At 38.5% G+C, this 23,704-nt stretch overlaps 2 protein-coding genes across 2 annotated transcripts in view; one reads left to right on the top strand and one right to left on the bottom strand.

The window, feature by feature from the left end:
- The window catches only part of LOC134803752 (acidic fibroblast growth factor intracellular-binding protein), a 104,367-nt gene that overhangs the window by 41,916 nt on the left and 38,747 nt on the right, over positions 1–23,704 (bottom strand). The gene's annotated exons all lie outside the window — the stretch shown is intronic.
- LOC134803793 (TBC1 domain family member 4-like) overlaps positions 1–23,704 on the top strand; it is an 87,328-nt gene that overhangs the window by 39,132 nt on the left and 24,492 nt on the right. The window contains exons 5-14 of the mRNA XM_063776628.1: positions 2,939–3,041; positions 3,749–3,889; positions 4,529–5,191; positions 5,845–6,046; positions 7,217–7,339; positions 7,829–7,944; positions 8,811–8,902; positions 10,892–11,030; positions 11,687–11,810; positions 15,376–15,475. Of these exons, the coding sequence (XP_063632698.1) occupies positions 2,939–3,041; positions 3,749–3,889; positions 4,529–5,191; positions 5,845–6,046; positions 7,217–7,339; positions 7,829–7,944; positions 8,811–8,902; positions 10,892–11,030; positions 11,687–11,810; positions 15,376–15,475 (1,803 nt within the window). The remainder of the gene's footprint in view (positions 1–2,938; positions 3,042–3,748; positions 3,890–4,528; positions 5,192–5,844; positions 6,047–7,216; positions 7,340–7,828; positions 7,945–8,810; positions 8,903–10,891; positions 11,031–11,686; positions 11,811–15,375; positions 15,476–23,704) is intronic.

The following is a 23,704-nucleotide window of genomic DNA, read 5'->3' as shown; positions in this document are numbered from 1 at the left end:
TATATTTGTGTCTTATATTCCTGCCGAAGACTTTTATTTTACCTTTTCCTTCTACACAAGTTTGGCCAAGTAATAAGAATTTAGGGCTCTCAATTTTATTTTGACTTCTACAACAGTAAAGCTACGAGGCCATGTTTGGTATCGTTTTCGTATAAATTCGCAGTACCAAATTTAGTTAAGGTATCACATTGACACCATTCCGAAGTAAAAACATATAAACTTATTAAAATACTTTCTTTTAAACTCCTCTTCACGCTTAAACTGCTGAACAGTTTTAATTTAAATTTGGTACACATATATTTTGAGTCCCGAGACAGGATATAATAAGTTATCTCAAAAATCATCCTTTAAAGGTGTGAAATGAGGTGTAGGGGGGAATTCAGAATTGACTTCTTGAAATTAATACTGTTTAAGTTTAGGTTTGAAGTCATGTTTTTTCATCATTTTTAACTAAATCAAAGATGTAGACCATCCCAAATTTCATATAAATCGGTTCAGCGGTTATTGATTTCCCGTACAAATTTCTACGCCACTTTTCACACCTTCAAAAGATGATTTTGGTTATAAGATCTATCCTATGTCCTGTTCCGGGACGCAAACTATTTCTATACCAAATTTCAACGAAATCGGTTCAGCGGTTAAGCGTCAAGAAGAGTTTCAAAAAAACCGGCCAAGTGCGAGTCGGACTCGCGTTAAGGGTTCCGTACATTAAGTCCGACTCGCGTTTGACTGCACATTTCTAATAGGTTTTCCTGTCATCTATAGGTAAAAAACTATTTTGTGTATTCAGACGGACATACATACAGACGCACGAGTGATCCTATAAGGGTTCCGTTTTTTCCTTTTGAGGTACGGAACCCTAAAAAGATTTATTTTTATTTTGTGGAATGGTGTCAATGTGATATCTTAAATGGATTCAGCACCCCAGATTTATACGAAAACGATACCAAACACGGCCTAGCACCTTCACTGATATAGATATATCAAGATAAAATTGAGAGCCCTAAATAAACTTTCAAGAGCGGATATCTCAAAAACTATTCAACATATCGAAAAAATTGATTGAATAAACTTGTAACAAATTAAATTAACTTTCATTTTGTATAAGTGGCCATGTCGCTGAGATGCATAGTTTCCGAGATATAATCGAAAAACCGGAAAATGGGACCTTCAAAGCCCCCTCTCTCCCCCCCGCTCAAGGGCTACGGCCGGGGACTTTTGATATGTTCACCTCCTAACTTGTCAAACCGAGTTACGGAGTCAAAAATTGTGTTCCGAGCATTTCCCTCTACAACTTTTGGAGCATTCGTTGCCTGACCTAAGTAGCTTATTGAATTTCTTTAAAAACTTTTCTGTAAAAGGTTGACGGGTGTTGGGTGTTTATATGGTTTCGGTCGATTATTATCATTTGCATTGCCCATGATGACTTACTAGAATTACGAGCACACGAGACACTAATAGTAGTTTGACAAACCTTGGTTTTCAAGAGGTATTTTATATTGACATTTGCTGTCACAAATTTGCTGTCAGATTTAGTCGCAAACCGCACGCAAAGTGCACACAAATGTGTCGACACCTTGTTACGGAAAAGTGTAGACACGGCGACGACACTTTGTTTCGAAACAATTCTAGACACATTGTGTGGACTCTGTTACGACACATCTGACATTTAGTTACCACTTTGTGATTCTGCGACTGGAATGGTTATATGGGTGGGAGCCCCACTTTAAATATGTATTTTATTTTGTTTCACAGATAAGCATATTTATTTAAACAAAAGGTTAATGGTATAAACAATCATACAAGAATAACCTAAATATATCTAAATATTCAAATATTATCTAAAAGACCTCCGCGAGTTGTACCGGGTGCAAAGGTGCCCATCACACTTGCCGCATTTCCACGTTGGATAGCGATGGCCAGCCTTTGCACCAGGTACGAACCCGCGAGAGCATCAGAGGTCCTCTCCTAATTCTACGTCCCACCTCCCTTATAAAAGCTATGGCGTCAGACCCCCAACACCCCGTTATCTCGAAGGCGAGTGGTACAAAATAATAATTCGCCTCATTTTGTTTTTAGTATTTGTTGTTATAGCGGCAACAGAAATACATCATCTGTGAAAATTTCAACGCTGTCACGGTTCACCAACCGTGATAGCTAGACAGTGAACTCGTGAGTTACAGCCTGGTGACAGACAGACACACGGACGGACAGCGGAACGGAGTCTTAGTAATAGGGTCCCGTTTTTACCCTTTGGGTACGGAACCCTAGAAAACACGAATTTTTTGATAAAAACTTATTTACTTACTGAAAGACGTTCAGTTCCAGAGTGTTGAACTCATAGCCATGTAGAAATTGTCAGCTGGTTCCGAACGCTCTATTTTAAGTCTACACTGACATTGGCCGATTGCCAACCGCGACTTTGGACCGGCGCGTGCGCGTCTATACACAAAGTATACTAATAAACAAGCAATATTTGTAAGAATTACAGTATGTCGGACTCGCCCACCGAGGGTTCTGTATTTGTTGTTATAGCGGCAATAGAAATACAATAATCTGTAAAATTTCAACTGTCTATTAGCTATCACGGTTCATGAGATACAGCCTAGTGACAGACAGACGGACAGTGGAGTCTTAGTAATAAGGTCCCGTTTTTACCCTTTGGGTACGGAACCCTAAAAACTAACATTCATCATCATCATCATATCAGCCAGAGGACGTCCACTGCTGGACATAGGCCTCCCCCAAAGAGTGCGACAATGACCGGTCTTGCGCCACCCACATCCAGGGGACTCCCGCGACCTTTACCAGGTACCAGGTCATCACTCCACCATGTGGGGGTCTACCCGCGCTGCGCCTTCCGGCACGTGCTCACCACTCGAGAACCTTTCTGCCCCAATGGCAATGGGGAACTAACATAACATTTTGTTTATTCCAGAGCTGGAGAGCCTGCATCTCCCCTAATAAGGAGTGTCAGCAACGCGTCCGCGCTCATCTCGCTCTGCGCCGACCTTTCGCCTTCAGACTCACATTTCTTCGAGGTAAGAGCGTTCACATTGTCCGGCCCGATATCGGATACAAGTAAAACATATTTTATCATATTTTTTCTCTGTGATTATTAATAACAAAAAAATGCTAACCCAAAAAAGGCCCGACTTCATCATGACACAGGGCACTCTCTAACCTCTGTCTTTCCTATACCATCCGAATTCCGAATCGGATAGACACTTCTGGATACTTCCGATAATTTCAGACACGTCGAGTCTAGGTAATATTTTCGTGCATTGCAGAAAAGATTTAACACAATCACATGCAGGTAATGTTTCGTAAACAAAAAAAACCGACCAAGTGCGAGTCGGACTCGCGCACGAAGGGTTCCGTACCATTACGCAAAAAACGGCAAAAAGATCACATTTCTTAGTATTTGTTGTTATAGCTTATGTTATAGCGGCAACAGAAATACATCATCTGTGATAATTTCAACTGCCTAGCTATCACGGTTCATGAGATACAGCCTAGTGACAGACAGACAGACGGACAGCGAAGTCTTAGTAATAATATAAGGTCCCGTTTTTACCGTTTGGGTACGGAACCCTAAAAAGCATAAATGCACTAACCTGTACCTACTTTGGTAGGTACATACATACTTACATCTCGGAAGGAATACGATTTACGGGCTTATGACATTACATGGCCTCGCTTCGCTTTGTAGCTTGCAATTTTACTTATTAAACCTCATAACTTACAGGTATTATACATCGGGAAAGTACGGATATCGCAGCGGAAGGTTCCCGAGTCGCTCATAGATGACGCTTTAATCAAATTCGCGCAGCACGAGGCGGACAAGGCGAAGAACCAGCGACGACACAGCTTACTGTCTTCCAATGGGGTAAGATCGGAACGTTAAGGCTGTAAAACCAAATTTACTGATTACTTTGTCCACATTCTTCTTTTTAATCCGTGATAAAATTATTAGGTAAGTGTAAAAATATGGGTGCACAAATCATATTCAAAAATATGTCCCATTAGCTCTTATGTCAGCGAATTAAGAACTATGGGACATATTTTTGAGTAAGTTGTCTACACCCATATTTTTACACTCGATTGTACTTATGTATATGTCGTGGCCAGATCAGATAAAATGTTCAATTCTACATTTTATGATGTGGCAAATATTATTTACTATATTTTTACTTTAAAGCGGTGGTGGCCGAGTGGATCTGACGCAGGACTTTCAAACCGGAGGTCGTGGGTTCAAATCCTGGCTCGTACCAATGAGTTTTTCGGAACTTATGTACCTACGGAATATCATTTTATATTTACCACTAGCTTTACGGTGAAGGAAAACATCGTGAGGAAACCTGCATACATCCGCGAAGGAATTCAAAGGTGTATGTAAAGTCCCTAACCCGCATTGGGCTAGCGTGGGGACTATAGCCCAAGCCCTCTCATGCTTGAGAGGAGGCCTGTGCCCAGCAGTGGGACGTATATAGGCTAAATTATTTATATATTTTTACTGTATTTGCAGACCTCAATCTACAGTGCTGATTCCAATGAAAACTTAACAAATGACAAAAAGACTGAATCACCAGACAAAAAAACAATATCTATATCAAACACCCCACTAGAACCGGACAAATCTGTCCCCTGGAAAAGCCAAGAAAATCTTCCAGACATAGTTAAAACAGACAACGCAGATTTAGACAAAGAATTCGAGAAATTTACTAAAGAAAGGGTAAATGGGAGGAAAGCTGATATAGTACTTAATGTACCTAACTTAGGTACAGTTGCTGAAGACGAAGAAAAACATGAAGAGATCAGATCAATTCTATCTGAAACAGCTTCGTCTATAACTCAATTCTGTCAAACTAATTTCTTAACAGACGGAAATGAAGATAGAAAAGTGAATACTAGTGAATTTAATCCATTCGATGTTAAAACTAACCAGAGGAATAAATTAGATTTAAAGCTTAATTTAGAGAAAGCTGAAGTAAAGAAAGCGGACAGCTCAACTAATGTAACTTTTGAGGAGTCAAAATCGGGAAGGAAAAATGAAGAAACTAGGAATAATTCAGGAATGCCGGAGAATAAGTCATTTTTAAGAGACAGGTCTGCTTCCATAGGCACTATTAGTTTAAAAACGCCAATAGCACAAGTTATAGGAGAACAAAACAGGACGATGCTGTTTCAAGTAAGTAACAGATTTATTTAAATATTGAGGTTTTTTTAAGTATTTGTCGTAGAGACTAAGTTGATATTAAGCTGAACCTCACTATCCTGTGGTGACAAAGACAATAGTGGCCATAAGAACTCTGTGATAAAACAACGACAGTTAATTTGTATTTGGGATTGTTAGAATTGTCTCAATGAGTATTAACTGAACATCTAGCGACCTTCACCAAGGAGGAGTTTTGGCCGAAGGGTGTCAAGTTCCGGCGGTTCCGCGGCCGGCTCCCTGACACTGCGGGGTTGCGAACTGCATCGCAGCCATAATTGTGTTTTTAGTTTTAAGATATATTTTGTAATAATATGCATGCTAGTTTTAAGGTATTTATCTATGGGCCAATAGTTGCCTGAAAATAAATGTTTTCATTCATTCATTCATTAAGTAGTTGCCTGTTGAAAGAAAAATTCAGTCAGCGATATGAACTTGTATCAAAGATGACATTTTGACCTATATGTTTTCATTGATAAAAACAAAGAAAGAAATAAACAAACATAATAAAACTTAAAAATATACAGATAAAAAATTTGGCCCAGATCGCCGTCAACGGGCAAGGTGCCCAGAAGGCTGGCCGTATTTCCCCGCTGACATTTTTGACAAAAAACTTATTTTCCCCTCAGGTCGGCCGCTCGGAGCTCCGCCTCATCAGCCCAGACAGGAAGCAGATCCTGCTACACCGCGCCTTCAAAGATGTCGCCAGCTGCGTCATCGGCCGCCACAATAAGGACCATTTCGGCTTCGTCTGCAGGGAGACCAATGAGAGCTATGCGGCCTACGTGTTCAAGTGCGAGAGCGATTCGGTGGCCATGGAGGTTGTCAACGGTGAGTAATAAACCAGGTGTATTTCCACCTCATTCCCCAAGTAATCGAGGCGGAGACAGATGGGAATGATTCATTCCCATCCGTGTTTACTAGCTCCGCATCATCAGCCCGGATAGAAAGCAGATCCTGCTACACCGCGCCTTCAAGGACGTCGCCAGCTGCGTCATCGGCCGCCACAATAAGGACCATTTCGGCTTCGTCTGTAGGGAGACCAATGAGAGCTATGCGGCCTATGTCTTCAAGTGTGAGAGCGATTCCGTGGCCATGGAGGTTGTCAACGGTGAGTGTATTTCCATCTCATTCCCCAAGTGATGGACGCGGAGACAGATGAGAATGATTCATTCCCATCCGTGTTTGCTAGCTCCGCCTCATCAGCCCAGACAGGAAACAGATCCTGCTACACTGCGCCTAGAACGTCACCAGTTGCGTCATCGGCCGCCACAATAAGGACCATTTCGGCTTCGTCTGTACTCTGTAGGGAGACCAATGAGAGCTATGCGGCCTACGTGTTCAAGTGCGAGAGCGATTCCGTGGCCATGGAGGTTGTCAACGGTGAGTAATATTAATAATAACTAATTATTTAGTGTATCTCCATCCCAAGTGACAGAAGCGGGGAATGATTCATCTCCGGATGTGTAACACGGATGTGTTTGCTAGGAACAAAGGAGTTTCATTCCTATCTCTGCGATAAACAGGTGGTGCTAGAGTGTTTGTTCTCAGGACCTACAGTTTGGACTTTCTGATATTAAAATTAGAATCTTCAAATGCAAATTTACAAGGTTCCATCCCTTCCAATACCTCCTCCATTAAAAACGCAAATCTTATCGTATGAAATAATCATGTCTATTCTCATATCCAGAATAAGAGTAAACTGGCAGTCGAAGGCGTGTATTTTATGACGATTGTGGTAAATCCGAGGCTTTATGTTTTCGCAATTATATTGTAGAATAAACTAGCCGAACCATTTTTTTTTTGTTTAAAGCATTGTCAGTTTAGGTACTATTCCTATTTCTGGGTACAACTGTAATATCAGTGACTTGACTTAAAATGCAATTTGACAAATTCTATCCCTTTCCAAATCCAGTAGACTAGAAAAACATGTAGAGTAGTCACACTTAAACACGCTAGAAAAATGAAAAAGCTCTCGATTCAAAGCAGATCTTGTTCCAGCGATCAAGCAAGCGTTCGTGGCGCACGCGGAGCTCTTGAAGAAGTCTCGAGAGAAATCTCCCAATCTGACGTGCGAGCACTGTCCTATGCTGTGGTACCACCGGCTCTGCCACGACGTGGAAGGTAATGATCCACCAAGTAAGAATTAGCCCTCGCCAAACTAATGAAGTCTCCCAATCTGACGTGCGAAGACTGTACTAGGCTGTGGTACCTTCACCTGTGCCATGACGACCACGACGTGAAAGGTAAAAGCTGTTAAAATATATACACTTTGATCGCAATTTGGTGGCATAGGGTGACGTTACAATTAATAGACAAAGAGCCATGGATTTGCATGATTCTTAAAAATATTTGGGGTACCTACTAACTAGCCAAAACCTAAACAACAACTGTAAGTACCATGATTTTGAACCCAAACTATTAACGGCCAATTGCAACAACCAAAATTGCAAGTAGCACTGAAATAAGAAATTTCCTGGATACAATCAAATTTAGCGAGAGTATTAACAGTTACAGATGTTTTGGTGCAAATAACCGTATCTTTGAAAAAACGAACTGTCGATAACTGGTGCCTGTCAGCTTAAAGTATGCAACACTGGTATTTCTTTTCAGGCATGAACGAGAAGAAAACGCACGCGTTCATTCTGCGACGAATCGAGCAATTGCCTGAGGATGAGCAGGATCTCATCATCACTAAATACCAAGGGGGGACCAACCATATGTACGAGGTAAGGTTCAAGGAGGCGTACTTACGAGTACGTAACTCTAAGGGATGACTCACGCTAGACCGTTATTTTCTATGACGGTTGATCGGTGACGCTTTCCATAGAAAACGAAGCGCCGGAAGCTACGATTGCTGGATTATTTACGTTTCTTATTTCTATTGCCTCAAAGCACCTCATTCTTTCGAAGGGTTAAATTGATTAGATTAGGCATTGATTACTTATAACCGAAAAAAAATCCCTTCATATATCCGTTGTATTGTAACTATAGGCTTTTAACGTCAATTTGATATTATATTATTTCCTATTTTGGTCATCAATTAAGAATACTAATGGCCTGAGTAGTTCTTAAAAGCTTAAAATAAATGTTGCACATTTATTCATTCCGCTTGTTACGTACCCTAAAATGGGGTGAGTAGGGTTCGCGGGGAGAGTTGGGTTATGAATGGGGAGAGAAGGAATGAAAGGGGGGTGAGATGGGATTTTAAGGCTACTGCTACAAAAATAATGTATTCCAATTTAAAATGGAGCTATAGTAATACTCATAATAAAAAAAAATCGATCCAACAATCTTCCAAAATCACCTTTGTTATGAAAACCCAACTCACCCCAAATACGAGGGACTACGGGGTGAGTTGGGATTTCCCGTTTATCGTCAAAGGTATGAAATGGAACTACCCAAAATAAAATAAAAACTAAAATATAAACGTCCGGAACACTTATTATATACACCATTCAGTTTGCATATGTAAAAATAAAATGTTATCGAGGTTTGAATGTCAGTTTTGCACCTACTCACTCCATCTTACGGTATTTTATTACATTTTCCAGTTCTGCTACCCTTAAGTCTTGAATCAATTGTTTTTTCTCAGGTAAATGAACACAACGCTTTCCTAATGATGTTGTTACGGGCCCATTGCGAAGCGAAACAGACCAGGCATATCCATGACACTGCCGAAAACAGGTAACATTATCTTATCTCTCTCTCTCATGTATGGACATCTGTTCCCGATTGGGGCTACGGGGCGGGGCAGATGGGAATGATTTCATTACCATCTGTGCCCGCCCGGAATTAATGGAAGTTGATTCATTTCAATGTGTTATATACATTATATTATATTACAAATATGAATAAACGACCTAATACAGCTTGGCACAAAAGAGTAGAAATTAAAAAGTGGCAACACTGTAGTGTCGTCCCGTTTTCTTAGGCTGCTATTTAACTGATCACCAGATTTAGTAAAATTTAATACCAAAAAAATCTATTTTACCACCCTAAAATAATGAATGATCACCAAAATTATAACACCATTTTAATGTGAAATGATTACCAATTTTATTACACTTTACTATCCTTTTAAAGGAAATGACACCAAACTAATCATTATTAACCCAAAAATACTAAATGATTACCAAATTTCAAACCCCATTTTAATGTGAAATGATAACCAAATTTTTACATCTTGCTAATCCTATTAAAGAAAATGACACCAAAATAATCATTGTAAACCCAAAAATAGTAAATGACCACCAAAATTAGAACTCCATTTTAATGTAAAATTATAACCAAATGTTTAAATCTTGATATCATATTAAAGCAAATGACTCCAAAATAATCATTGTAAACCCAAAAATAGTAAATGACCACCAAAATTGTAACCACATTTTAATTAAAAATGTGCAAATATTTAATATAATTACCGTTATCCTATTAAATTAATTAATCCACTTCGTCACCTTTTTCTAGAAGCATTTTATTTCTGTACGACTGTTACATTATGTAACCTAACCTAACCTAACCCACTTTTCTAGTAGCATTTCGTTTCTGTAAGGGTCGCAGTTCAAACCTAACCTAACCTAACCCACTTTTCTAGTAGCATTTCTTTTCTGCAAGGTTCGCAGTTCAAACCTAACCTAACCCACTATTCTAGTAGCATTTCGTTTCTGTATGGGTCGCAGTTCAAACCTAACCTAACCCACTTCTCTAGTAGCATTTCTTTTTGTAAGGGTCGCAGTTCAAACCTGACCTAACCCACTTTTCTAGTAGCATTTCTTTTCTGCAAGGGTCGTAGTTCAAACCTAACCTAACCCACTTTTCTAGTAGCATTTCTTTTCTGTAAGGGTCGCAGTACTCGCAATTCAAACCTAACCTATCCCACTTTTCTAGTAGCATTTCTTTTCTGTAAGGGTCGCAGTTCAAACCTAACCTAACCCACTTTTCTAGTAGCATTTCTTTTCTGTAAGGGTCGCAGTTCAAACCTAACCTAACCCATTTTTCTAGTAGCATTTGGTTTCTGTAAGGGTCGCAGTTCAAACCTAACCTAACCCACTTTTCTGATAGCATTTCGTTTCTGTATGGGTCGCAGTTCAAACCTAACCTAACCCACTTTTCTAGTAGCATTTCGTATCTGTATGGGGTTGAGCGGGAGGGGCTAGTAATTTTGGCATCAGTTTACTTTATTGGGTAATATGTAGAAATTTTTTGGTAATCATAGTGGTTTATTTAGGTGAAAATATCGCATTAATTTGGTCTTCAAGATTTGGTGATCATTAATAATTTTTGGTGATCATTCAATATATTTGGTATTTGAATACAATTTGAAGTGCAGTCGTAATTAAAATGGTGGTACTTTTGTATTTTTAGGCCTTATTTTTTTGGTGTTCAGTAATTTTTTTTGGTAAGCATGATTTTTTTATTTAGGGTACCAAAGTATTTTTTGGTGGTCATTATATTTGTAGCCGTTTTCTTATATAAATTGGTTTGAAAGGGACGACACTACAGTGTTGCCACTTTTTAATTTCTACTATTTTTTGCCAAGCTGTACATAAATATATTTGTATAATGATTTGTCTAAGTACCCTCAACACAAGCCTTATTAAGCTTACTATCGAACTTAGTCAATTTGTAATAATGTCCTATAATATTTTTATTTATTTATTTATTTGTTGTCAGGTCGGAATTCCTGAACCAGTACCTAGGTGGCAGCACCATCTTCATGAAGGCCCGACGTTCCCTCACCAGCGGCTTCGACCATCTGCTCAAGAGGAAATCCAGCTTGTCCAAAGAAGATATCATTCCTCACATTAAGAAGGTAGGTAGAGTTAGTCCAAGACAGGTCTGCATCGATTTTGATAGCATACGCAGTGCAAGTGTTATTTTAAACGTCAAACTTCCATGAAATTATGTATGAACGACACTTGCACTGCGTATGCTATCAAAATCGTTACAGACTTTTCTTGGTCTAATTCTAAGAATAATGTATTATAGCCCAGTATTTGTTTCATCGCTTTCGCCCAATAGCCTAGTTCATTTTAGATTCCATCAACTCTCAATAGACCCTGGCGGGTGCTGCCTCTGCGTGCGTCCCATGACACGGGCAACGGCAGCATCCGCTCGGTGTACCCTTTACATCTCATTAAAGTGACAAAAAGGCGTTTTAACTCTTGCGTTTGTACACATACTTCACTTACAGAAGGTCGGTAGAGTAGGAGTGAAGCTCTTCCTTTCTGACCGTGTCCGACCGAACGTATCCTCCTAAGTCCCTGCGTACAATTTTTTGTACATATTCCAAAATCTATTTTGAACTTTTATTGTGTAACTAAGGGTTCTAATTTCAAAAACAAAACAAGTGCTTCTGGGTCTCAGGAGGTTACACAAATACGAAAGTTCTTTCCCTGTGACGGTCTTCCAGCAATAAATTTTACATTCTTCCCCACATTGACCTTACCAATCTACTGACGGTTTCAGGAACCATCCCCCCTACCAACCCCTCCAATACTAGACACGTCGTCGGAGCCGTCCGTGTCAGAGTTGCTGTCTCCTGACCTGACGCGGTGCAAGTCGCTGTCACCGGCTGTTCTCAATGGAAGCGGTAAGTTTTGACTTGATTCTACAAATACCGATAAAACCCTCATTTTATAGACAGAACGTTCACGGAAGAAAATTCCTCTAACACCACAGTGCGCAACCATTCAGATCTTTGAGAAATATAGTTAGACAAGAGTGCTCACGCCATACATCAGTTTTGGTACCAAAAAAAATAGTATTTTCATAGTCGACATCTAGCACCGAGTAGCGGAATTATCAGTACTTTAAGTAGTAGTAGTAGTACTGTCTAATGACAATAGATGTAGCACCGACCGGAAAGTCTTATGTTGTTGAGCATTAGACTTTCCGGTCTTACTATATTTCTCTATGTTCAGATTTCCTTCTTATTCTTGACAGCCGGGGACAGATGGGAATGAAACTACTCCCATTTGTCCTCCTCGCGTGCCGTCCCCTATAACCCACAACTATACAACTGTCTAATCGGGAACTGTGAGGTAGTGGAAAAACAATATAACTAAGGTTGACTCTACAAATCGGGAATTTTGCCAAGGACTCATTCAACTTCAACATTCATACAGCAAATAGGCCACAAGGGCACTTATACACGTCAACATTGAATTTACATACAAGCAAAAAAATTCACAGATTTCGTGCCTCACACGACTATCGAGCACATTGGAAATGAATCTACGGAATTCGAAAAAATATTGTCGCTGAGCGACGAGAAAGTCTGGATAAGGAAAAAGTTACAAAATAAAACTACAACGTTGAATGATAATTATTTTATTCTTAGATTAACACAAGTATCCTGGACATAACGCATGTGAACAAACAAATTGCAAAATTTCCACACGCGTATCGTAGTTTGAATAACTGTCGCCGTGGCGCATAAGTATAGGTACATATTTCATTTTTCGATTAATAAGCAGGATATATTAATGTTCAAAGTACAAGAAAATTATTACACGGCAAATCCGTAGTCAACTCGAGAAGTGGTAGCCACATCGCCGTTATCGTCACTCGAGTCTTGATCGGCAGCGGCCCATTTGCTGCAAGATATGAAATTTTCTTGACAGCAGTTTGACGCGACGAGAGATGACCATAACAGCGTTTGTCTATGTTGCACCAAACCTGAGTTCCAATAGGTACTACCAGGGTTCAGCATCAGCAATCTTGGGTAATGCTCTACCATGTGATCATCATGACGAATCGGATGTCCAAAACAGCGCGTGCCTATGTTGCACCAAACCTGAGTTCCGCTAGGTACAACCAGGGTTCAGCATCAGCTCTATCTTGGGTACTACTCTCCTAAGTGCTCATCAAGACGAGTCGGATGACCAAAACAGCGTGTGCCTATATTGCAACAAACCTGAGTTCCTTTAGGTACAGCCAGGGTTCAGCATCAGCTCTATCTTGGGTACTACTCTCCTAAGTGCTCATCGAGACGAGTCCGATGACCAAAACAGCGTGTGCTTATGTTGTATTAAACCCGAGCTCCACTAGGTACTGCCAGGGTTCAGCATCAGCTATTTGCTAGCAGCCGCCATCCTGAGGTGAGACCATTTCGTGGCACTTTTTCTTTTTTATGTTTCTCTGTATAAGTTTTTATTTTGTGTTTGTGCTCACGAGTAAAATTATTTCTATTTCTATTTCTACCTCTACCTCTACCTCTACCTCTACCTCTATCTCTATTTCTATTTCCACCACCAGAATAATACATAGATTGTCGAATAGTGCATTCCGACTTTTTGACTATTTTAAGGTTAGGCTACAGGGCAAACCCTTAACCCGATCGTCTTTGTTTTAGCCTCAAATTGTAGCTGACTAAATTGTCCAGAGCCGTTTTTCTCAAATTTTTGATATCATTCTTCGTTTCCAAATTATCGATCACCAAAATCAAAAATTTGGAAAAAATTGAATTTTAATTTTCACTATTTCGACCATAACTTTTTTCGTTTTTGACTTTCTCGAATAATTATTTTTGCACCTTACAGCTATTTTTTAATATCATATCTTCACAACTTTCCGAGATATAAGGGGATCGCACTTTTTCGTGAAATCGGACCCTATACTGGAGCGAACGAAAAGACATTTCCAATGTCAAAATACATCAACAATTATAAAATACAACTAACTGCAACCACCAATTCAAACTAACGTATAGTATATATCTGGGGCCACGGCCGTTCCCCCGCCAAGACGAGACAAAGGACAAAAGGCAGTGCATATGTTTTCTCGGCACGTTTCGTTGTATTTTCGAACCTTCGTAGTTTCGGCTTGGCTAATGCTAGAGAGCTGATTTTTTTTGTATACTTAGAGATGTATAAGCTCTCCTAATGTCGAATTACATAAAATACTATGATAATAATATTTAAAAAACACAGATACATAAAAATTAATCTTCGAAATAAAAAAGAGAATCAGCTGCGTATACCTTGTGTGATTGAGTCAAAGACGCGTTCATCACATCCCGGGAACTTTGTAGCCGATGACCCTTTAATAACCTATACCTACATTTTTGTTAAATAACCCGATAAAACCTCGGCATTAGCTCATTCTATACACAGAACGTTCACGAAAAAAAAAATCCTGTGTAACCATTTAGGTTTCCTTTTCATATTTGATCGCCGGGGACAGATGGAAATGAAAGAACTGCCATTTGTCCACCTCGCGTGCCGTCCCCTAAAAGCCACAAACTCTAGAACTGTCTAATCGGGAACTGTGAGGTAGTGGAAAAACAATATAACTAAGGTTGACTCGAAGAGATCCCGATAAGGGATCAGTTCGCTTTTGTACATTGTTTATATTTTGTTTTTATTGTGTTTGTAATCTGTCTTATGTACAGGATCTAATTATTTTATTAAGTACATACGTAACTAGTACAAAGTAAGTTAAAAATTAAAACTACAGTCTTTTTATGCAACCAAAATTAATTGTCTTCAAAATATCCTCCTTTCGCTTTGATACACAAACGCAAAGTGACTTTGCGTCGCAAATGTTTGTTAAAATTTTCAACGAAATGCCGCAGCTCCTTCAAGCATATTTTGTCCCATTCTTTGGTAAGTGCTGCTTTTAGAGGGAAAATTAGCAGTGGCGCATAGATATTTTTCCGGATTCATAAGTTCAAAAGAGCGGCCACGCTACTCGCCTGATATAAATCCAATAGATTATAGTTTGTGGTCAATCTTAGAGACAAGGGCCTGTGCTACTAAACACAAAAGTGTAAACGCTCTAACAGCAACACTTGCCAAATAATGGGACAAAATAGCTGCGGCATTTTGTTGAAAATTTTAACAAACGTTTGCGTTTGTGTATCAAAGCGAAAGGAGGCTATTTATAAGACAATTAATTTATGTTGCATAAAAAGACTGTAGTTTTAATTTTTAACTTACTTTGTACTAGTTACGTAAGAACTTAATGAAATAATTAGAAAAAACGTTGTCAACGTATTTTTGGGCCATCCTGTACAATAAAGTGTTTACATGCATACATACATTGCTATGTGTGTACCTAAATCACATGAAATAAATAATTTTGAAATTTTGAAATTGAAATAACAACTTTGATGGTAGTAATAAATAAAATATATTACAACTTATTACCAACAGAACCGCCTCCGTCACCGAAACTTTCGAACATGACCCCGCCAGCTGAGGAGGAGGAAGAGGAGATCAAGGAGGAACCTGTCAACTCGCCCATGATGGACATGTAAGAGAGATGATGTGACTAACAAAGATCTTTAAAAAAAGTAACATATCGGTATTTGCGACGTAGCGAACAAAACGGTCGTCTCTCTCTAACACTCTTCCATATTAGACAGAAAGACATTAGCGTTTCGTTCGCTACGGCGCAAACAATTGGCATCTTGGCTAGGCACCCAGCTAGCTACCACAGCAAATCAGTAACAGGCTTCGTCTTAAACAAACCAATGATGAAATCCGCAACAGGTTTCATCCTGCGGTGGCAGCATGGTTCCATTTTTATCGTCTGTCACTATCCCCGTCACTTTCGCACTTGTTAGAACGTGACAGGCATGGTGACAGGCGATAAAAATGCGACCGTGCTACCGCCGCTGGTTTCTTCCTTTTTAACCAATAAGTAAATCACGGATCGTGCCTGGCCCAAATCTCAAGTAAAATGTATTCATCACACTGGCAATGTTACCGCGCTGATTTACAAGGAGATATGTTAGACCAGGTACAATCTGGACAAAGAGAATCATGAATCTCTTTGGTGTTCGTTTATTCTAGAATTATGCTTTATCCTCAAGTTAATCAAGGTTAGGTTTTAGTTTCTTGATAAAATGTTTCGAGTAAATTCGCGTAACTCTTGTAGCTATCAGGTAACTGGCTTTATACTTGGATAGTGTAACAGACTGACATCTACATTCATTTATTTACTCTCTCGGAAATTACTGAATCTGTTAGGATTGAATTTCCCGCGTTATATTGGCACTGTTAATGCGACAGTGGAGTCGGAGCGCCATCTGGCTTTCAATGGGTAAACTAGTAGGTAGCTTAGTTTTGGTTCACTATTTGCTACCCTGCAAAATTATATAATTTAATATTTTAGATGAAAATTATTAAAGCAATATTTATTGTTTAATTAATTAAATACTACTACTACTTCATTGTGCTTTTTAATTTATTCATGTTATCCTTAGAGATGCCATCTGTTGTAAGGTAGATGAATCAAAATACGCGGGAATGAAGTAGACCAATCATATGCAAGGGTGGCAAATGTTAACCAATCAAAACTTTCGATTTTGGTTCAACCATTGAGGAACTTGCATTAACATGGCGGTTTAGGGGTTCTCATGGAACCCGCGAACGAGGTTATTTAAGGGATCGAAAAGAGCATTCGGGGCTTTTTCCGTCAGCAGAGCGTCGAGTCAATAAGGAGTCCTGTGAGTGTTAGTTTGTAAGGAAAACCATGTGTTAAGCTTGTTTGCAGAAATGAGGAGTAGTTGTTGCCTTCACGAGTTCAAGATTTGGACAAGAGCCAGCAACATCCAATGGGCGAGATGCCGCTGACAGCACCTGGTACCATGGTTGAACCATGGGTGTGAAGACCGGGCGTGTGGTCACCGCGGTGCAGCTACCAAAAGCACTGCATCTCGCAATCATCGAGCGAAGCTTCACCTGGACTATGGGCGTGTATAATTACACGAATCCATCACGTGACCGCTGCCAATCAACTACTTATGATGGTACGTTAATTCATTTACATTTTATTATTTGCATGTCACTTTATATTTTGAGGAAACCTACATACATGTTGCGATCGTCCATAGGCTGCAGTGATTGCCTACTATCCGTAGGATTATAGACTTGTTGATGTCGGCGAGTTAAAAATAGAATCATTATTTTTATATGCTTGTCGTATGAATAGCAGGTAGTTGTATCGATCGCTTTAGATTATACCCTTCATTGACAAACAAAAGTACACTTTTATTCATGGTTATGTAAGTCCGATCTTCGTACGTTAGTGAATTTTAACACATATAACAGACTTGATCGCAGTGTAGTCTATTCAATTGTATTTGTGCAGTGAATACCTTAATCATATATGTGCTGGTGTGATTATATTAATTCAACTTGAAGTTCGTGTAGTGAACGAGCGTTCTTATAATTATGGATTAACCAATTACGAAGGGAATAGGAACGTTAATGCGTTCATCATCATCTATGAGTGTATGTAAGTGTATTTTATGTAAGATCGTACTCCCATCTTAGATGCTAGCAAGGTGCTTGCAATCCTTCAGGTGTTGAGGTTACTTCGTGTGCACATTTGCCATCTACATCATTAGCATACATAAATTGTGATCAATTTACAAAATATCACATTAAAATTAGATTGTTCAGTAGTTACCCTTAATAGAATTATCTATTACTATCGACAGAGAATTAGATGTGTATGTATGTATTTTACCCGTTTTATTTAAATGGTAAGGTAGGGCGCGTCTTGATTTAGATATAAATGAAATAGGTAGATGTGTTTAATTAGATTGAGTTAGTGTTGCATTCTTCGAGTATATCTTTATCGTTTACTATAGTAGTTAATTATTTCAGGTATCAATATCGTTCATAAACTTCCATAAATAGTATTGGGTGTAATTTTAACGAACGTTTAGATTAAAACATCATAAGTTTTAACATTATAATTATGAATATTTATTCTTGGTTTGACAGTAAAATACTCATATTTTGTAGCAATAGATTATAGGTTATTTTCAGTATTAGAAATCCATAATTCTAATTAAACTTTACAATTTATAATTTTCATAATTGAAATGATGGTCCCTATAAATGCTTAGATGTCTTTGTCCATATAAATCATTAGCTCTGTAGGGCGTAAATGTTTGGTTAGATTAAAATTAGGTACCTATTTAAACCAATTACTTAATAGTTTATTAAACACTATTTTATTTCTCAATTCCCGGTTCACGAGTGGGTGCGGCAGCGAGTCTTGTTCCATCAACGGCTTCGGAGTGTGTCTCGGAGCATCCTCGTCTGAACCTGGTCAATCCCGCTGCTACGGGCGTCCCTACCTTCTACAGGAAGAAGCGAGACTGGCAGCACTACGCCGCATCTGAACTTTCAAGCTACTCACTGGATCCGGTGCGGTATTCATCTACGTGGGATGAGCAAGCTTTGTCTTCTCCACAACGTGAGAGCTTCGAAGCCCCGCCAAGCTGATCCTGATATCTACCTAAACGGTGACGTAGATCATTACCAATTATGTTAGGTGTCCTAAAACGGTTAAATAGGATTATTGATTTATTACGGTGTATTTATTTGTAGGTAGTATTATGTAGGACATTCGCCATATTTGTAGGTTTATATTATTGCGGTTTTAATATGAGAATAGGTAGATATATTTTATTACGGATTTTGGTTTAAAATGTAGGTACGGATTGTATTTCTTAACGTTCATTTGATTATTGATTTAAAAATCTAGTCTATGGTTCTTATGACTATCTGCTGAATTATTTGAAAGCTAATGACTTGACGACTTCTAGAACATTCGGTAAAGCCATCTGTGTGATAATACTGATAATTGATACCTATTTAATGATCGTGATTTCGTATTCATATTTTAATGCAAGTATTTTCTAGTTCATCCGAACATGACTTAGCTAATCATATTACATATATATCTCTCTCTCCTACAATCTGGTTCAGCTTAAGCTAGTTGCGAATCACTGTATCATTTGTAAAGCAGAGTAGTTACATTGCTAATGCGTATCATTTTATCTATTATTACTGATAATATTTGGTAAACAGATTGGTATATTTCTTATGGTCTTACATATTATTATACTTGAGCTACGAGTCCTTGTGATTCGCAAACAGCTATATGCTATAGAGTTCAAGAGTCATGAAATGCTATTGTGGGTGTATATTTTGAATATTTGGTATATAGTTTGATCTATATTTAGCCAATATTTTTACTTGCCCCAAATTCATTTGTCATATTGAATTAAGTCATTCGACTAGAGAGTGGTTAATACCTATCACTACCATTTTGGATTACATCCAATTAAAAGTATATTATATTTATTTACTAACAAATTGTAGTTGTTGAAGTTAGTCACATATAAGTGGCTGTTTTAACAATGAGGTATTTAGGTGTTACCCAAGTTCATTTATTAAGATATCACTAAGCAATGGTTTTATTTAGGACACCTAACATAATTGGTAATGATCTACGTCACCGTTTAGGTAGATATCAGGATCAGCTTGGCGGGGCTTCGAAGCTCTCACGTTGTGGAGAAGACAAAGCTTGCTCATCCCACGTAGATGAATACCGCACCGGATCCAGTGAGTAGCTTGAAAGTTCAGATGCGGCGTAGTGCTGCCAGTCTCGCTTCTTCCTGTAGAAGGTAGGGACGCCCGTAGCAGCGGGATTGACCAGGTTCAGACGAGGATGCTCCGAGACACACTCCGAAGCCGTTGATGGAACAAGACTCGCTGCCGCACCCACTCGTGAACCGGGAATTGAGAAATAAAATAGTGTTTAATAAACTATTAAGTAATTGGTTTAAATAGGTACCTAATTTTAATCTAACCAAACATTTACGCCCTACAGAGCTAATGATTTATATGGACAAAGACATCTAAGCATTTATAGGGACCATCATTTCAATTATGAAAATTATAAATTGTAAAGTTTAATTAGAATTATGGATTTCTAATACTGAAAATAACCTATAATCTATTGCTACAAAATATGAGTATTTTACTGTCAAACCAAGAATAAATATTCATAATTATAATGTTAAAACTTATGATGTTTTAATCTAAACGTTCGTTAAAATTACACCCAATACTATTTATGGAAGTTTATGAACGATATTGATACCTGAAATAATTAACTACTATAGTAAACGATAAAGATATACTCGAAGAATGCAACACTAACTCAATCTAATTAAACACATCTACCTATTTCATTTATATCTAAATCAAGACGCGCCCTACCTTACCATTTAAATAAAACGGGTAAAATACATACATACACATCTAATTCTCTGTCGATAGTAATAGATAATTCTATTAAGGGTAACTACTGAACAATCTAATTTTAATGTGATATTTTGTAAATTGATCACAATTTATGTATGCTAATGATGTAGATGGCAAATGTGCACACGAAGTAACCTCAACACCTGAAGGATTGCAAGCACCTTGCTAGCATCTAAGATGGGAGTACGATCTTACATAAAATACACTTACATACACTCATAGATGATGATGAACGCATTAACGTTCCTATTCCCTTCGTAATTGGTTAATCCATAATTATAAGAACGCTCGTTCACTACACGAACTTCAAGTTGAATTAATATAATCACACCAGCACATATATGATTAAGGTATTCACTGCACAAATACAATTGAATAGACTACACTGCGATCAAGTCTGTTATATGTGTTAAAATTCACTAACGTACGAAGATCGGACTTACATAACCATGAATAAAAGTGTACTTTTGTTTGTCAATGAAGGGTATAATCTAAAGCGATCGATACAACTACCTGCTATTCATACGACAAGCATATAAAAATAATGATTCTATTTTTAACTCGCCGACATCAACAAGTCTATAATCCTACGGATAGTAGGCAATCACTGCAGCCTATGGACGATCGCAACATGTATGTAGGTTTCCTCAAAATATAAAGTGACATGCAAATAATAAAATGTAAATGAATTAACGTACCATCATAAGTAGTTGATTGGCAGCGGTCACGTGATGGATTCGTGTAATTATACACGCCCATAGTCCAGGTGAAGCTTCGCTCGATGATTGCGAGATGCAGTGCTTTTGGTAGCTGCACCGCGGTGACCACACGCCCGGTCTTCACACCCATGGTTCAACCATGGTACCAGGTGCTGTCAGCGGCATCTCGCCCATTGGATGTTGCTGGCTCTTGTCCAAATCTTGAACTCGTGAAGGCAACAACTACTCCTCATTTCTGCAAACAAGCTTAACACATGGTTTTCCTTACAAACTAACACTCACAGGACTCCTTATTGACTCGACGCTCTGCTGACGGAAAAAGCCCCGAATGCTCTTTTCGATCCCTTAAATAACCTCGTTCGCGGGTTCCATGAGAACCCCTAAACCGCCATGTTAATGCAAGTTCCTCAATGGTTGAACCAAAATCGAAAGTTTTGATTGGTTAACATTTGCCACCCTTGCATATGATTGGTCTACTTCATTCCCGCGTATTTTGATTCATCTACCTTACAACAGATGGCATCTCTAAGGATAACATGAATAAATTAAAAAGCACAATGAAGTAGTAGTAGTATTTAATTAATTAAACAATAAATATTGCTTTAATAATTTTCATCTAAAATATTAAATTATATAATTTTGCAGGGTAGCAAATAGTGAACCAAAACTAAGCTACCTACTAGTTTACCCATTGAAAGCCAGATGGCGCTCCGACTCCACTGTCGCATTAACAGTGCCAATATAACGCGGGAAATTCAATCCTAACAGATTCAGTAATTTCCGAGAGAGTAAATAAATGAATGTAGATGTCAGTCTGTTACACTATCCAAGTATAAAGCCAGTTACCTGATAGCTACAAGAGTTACGCGAATTTACTCGAAACATTTTATCAAGAAACTAAAACCTAACCTTGATTAACTTGAGGATAAAGCATAATTCTAGAATAAACGAACACCAAAGAGATTCATGATTCTCTTTGTCCAGATTGTACCTGGTCTAACATATCTCCTTGTAAATCAGCGCGGTAACATTGCCAGTGTGATGAATACATTTTACTTGAGATTTGGGCCAGGCACGATCCGTGATTTACTTATTGGTTAAAAAGGAAGAAACCAGCGGCGGTAGCACGGTCGCATTTTTATCGCCTGTCACCATGCCTGTCACGTTCTAACAAGTGCGAAAGTGACGGGGATAGTGACAGACGATAAAAATGGAACCATGCTGCCACCGCAGGATGAAACCTGTTGCGGATTTCATCATTGGTTTGTTTAAGACGAAGCCTGTTACTGATTTGCTGTGGTAGCTAGCTGGGTGCCTAGCCAAGATGCCAATTGTTTGCGCCGTAGCGAACGAAACGCTAATGTCTTTCTGTCTAATATGGAAGAGTGTTAGAGAGAGACGACCGTTTTGTTCGCTACGTCGCAAATACCGATATGTTACTTTTTTTAAAGATCTTTGTTAGTCACATCATCTCTCTTACATGTCCATCATGGGCGAGTTGACAGGTTCCTCCTTGATCTCCTCTTCCTCCTCCTCAGCTGGCGGGGTCATGTTCGAAAGTTTCGGTGACGGAGGCGGTTCTGTTGGTAATAAGTTGTAATATATTTTATTTATTACTACCATCAAAGTTGTTATTTCAATTTCAAAATTTCAAAATTATTTATTTCATGTGATTTAGGTACACACATAGCAATGTATGTATGCATGTAAACACTTTATTGTACAGGATGGCCCAAAAATACGTTGACAACGTTTTTTCTAATTATTTCATTAAGTTCTTACGTAACTAGTACAAAGTAAGTTAAAAATTAAAACTACAGTCTTTTTATGCAACATAAATTAATTGTCTTATAAATAGCCTCCTTTCGCTTTGATACACAAACGCAAACGTTTGTTAAAATTTTCAACAAAATGCCGCAGCTATTTTGTCCCATTATTTGGCAAGTGTTGCTGTTAGAGCGTTTACACTTTTGTGTTTAGTAGCACAGGCCCTTGTCTCTAAGATTGACCACAAACTATAATCTATTGGATTTATATCAGGCGAGTAGCGTGGCCGCTCTTTTGAACTTATGAATCCGGAAAAATATCTATGCGCCACTGCTAATTTTCCCTCTAAAAGCAGCACTTACCAAAGAATGGGACAAAATATGCTTGAAGGAGCTGCGGCATTTCGTTGAAAATTTTAACAAACATTTGCGACGCAAAGTCACTTTGCGTTTGTGTATCAAAGCGAAAGGAGGATATTTTGAAGACAATTAATTTTGGTTGCATAAAAAGACTGTAGTTTTAATTTTTAACTTACTTTGTACTAGTTACGTATGTACTTAATAAAATAATTAGATCCTGTACATAAGACAGATTACAAACACAATAATAAATAAATACATTTATTATTTTTTAACACATAATTCCTGAACCAGTACCTAGGTGGCAGCACCATCTTCATGAAGGCCCGACGTTCCCTCACCAGCGGCTTCGACCATCTGCTCAAGAGGAAATCCAGCTTGTCCAAAGAAGATATCATTCCTCACATTAAGAAGGTAGGTAGAGTTAGTCCAAGACAGGTCTGCATCGATTTTGATAGCATACGCAGTGCAAGTGTTATTTTAAACGTCAAACTTCCATGAAATTATGTATGAACGACACTTGCACTGCGTATGCTATCAAAATCGTTACAGACTTTTCTTGGT

The sequence above is a fragment of the Cydia splendana genome, chromosome 27 (genome assembly GCF_910591565.1).
Source record: "Cydia splendana chromosome 27, ilCydSple1.2, whole genome shotgun sequence".
Lineage (NCBI taxonomy): Eukaryota > Metazoa > Arthropoda > Insecta > Lepidoptera > Tortricidae > Cydia > Cydia splendana.
This window is presented reverse-complemented; position numbering and strand designations above follow the sequence as displayed.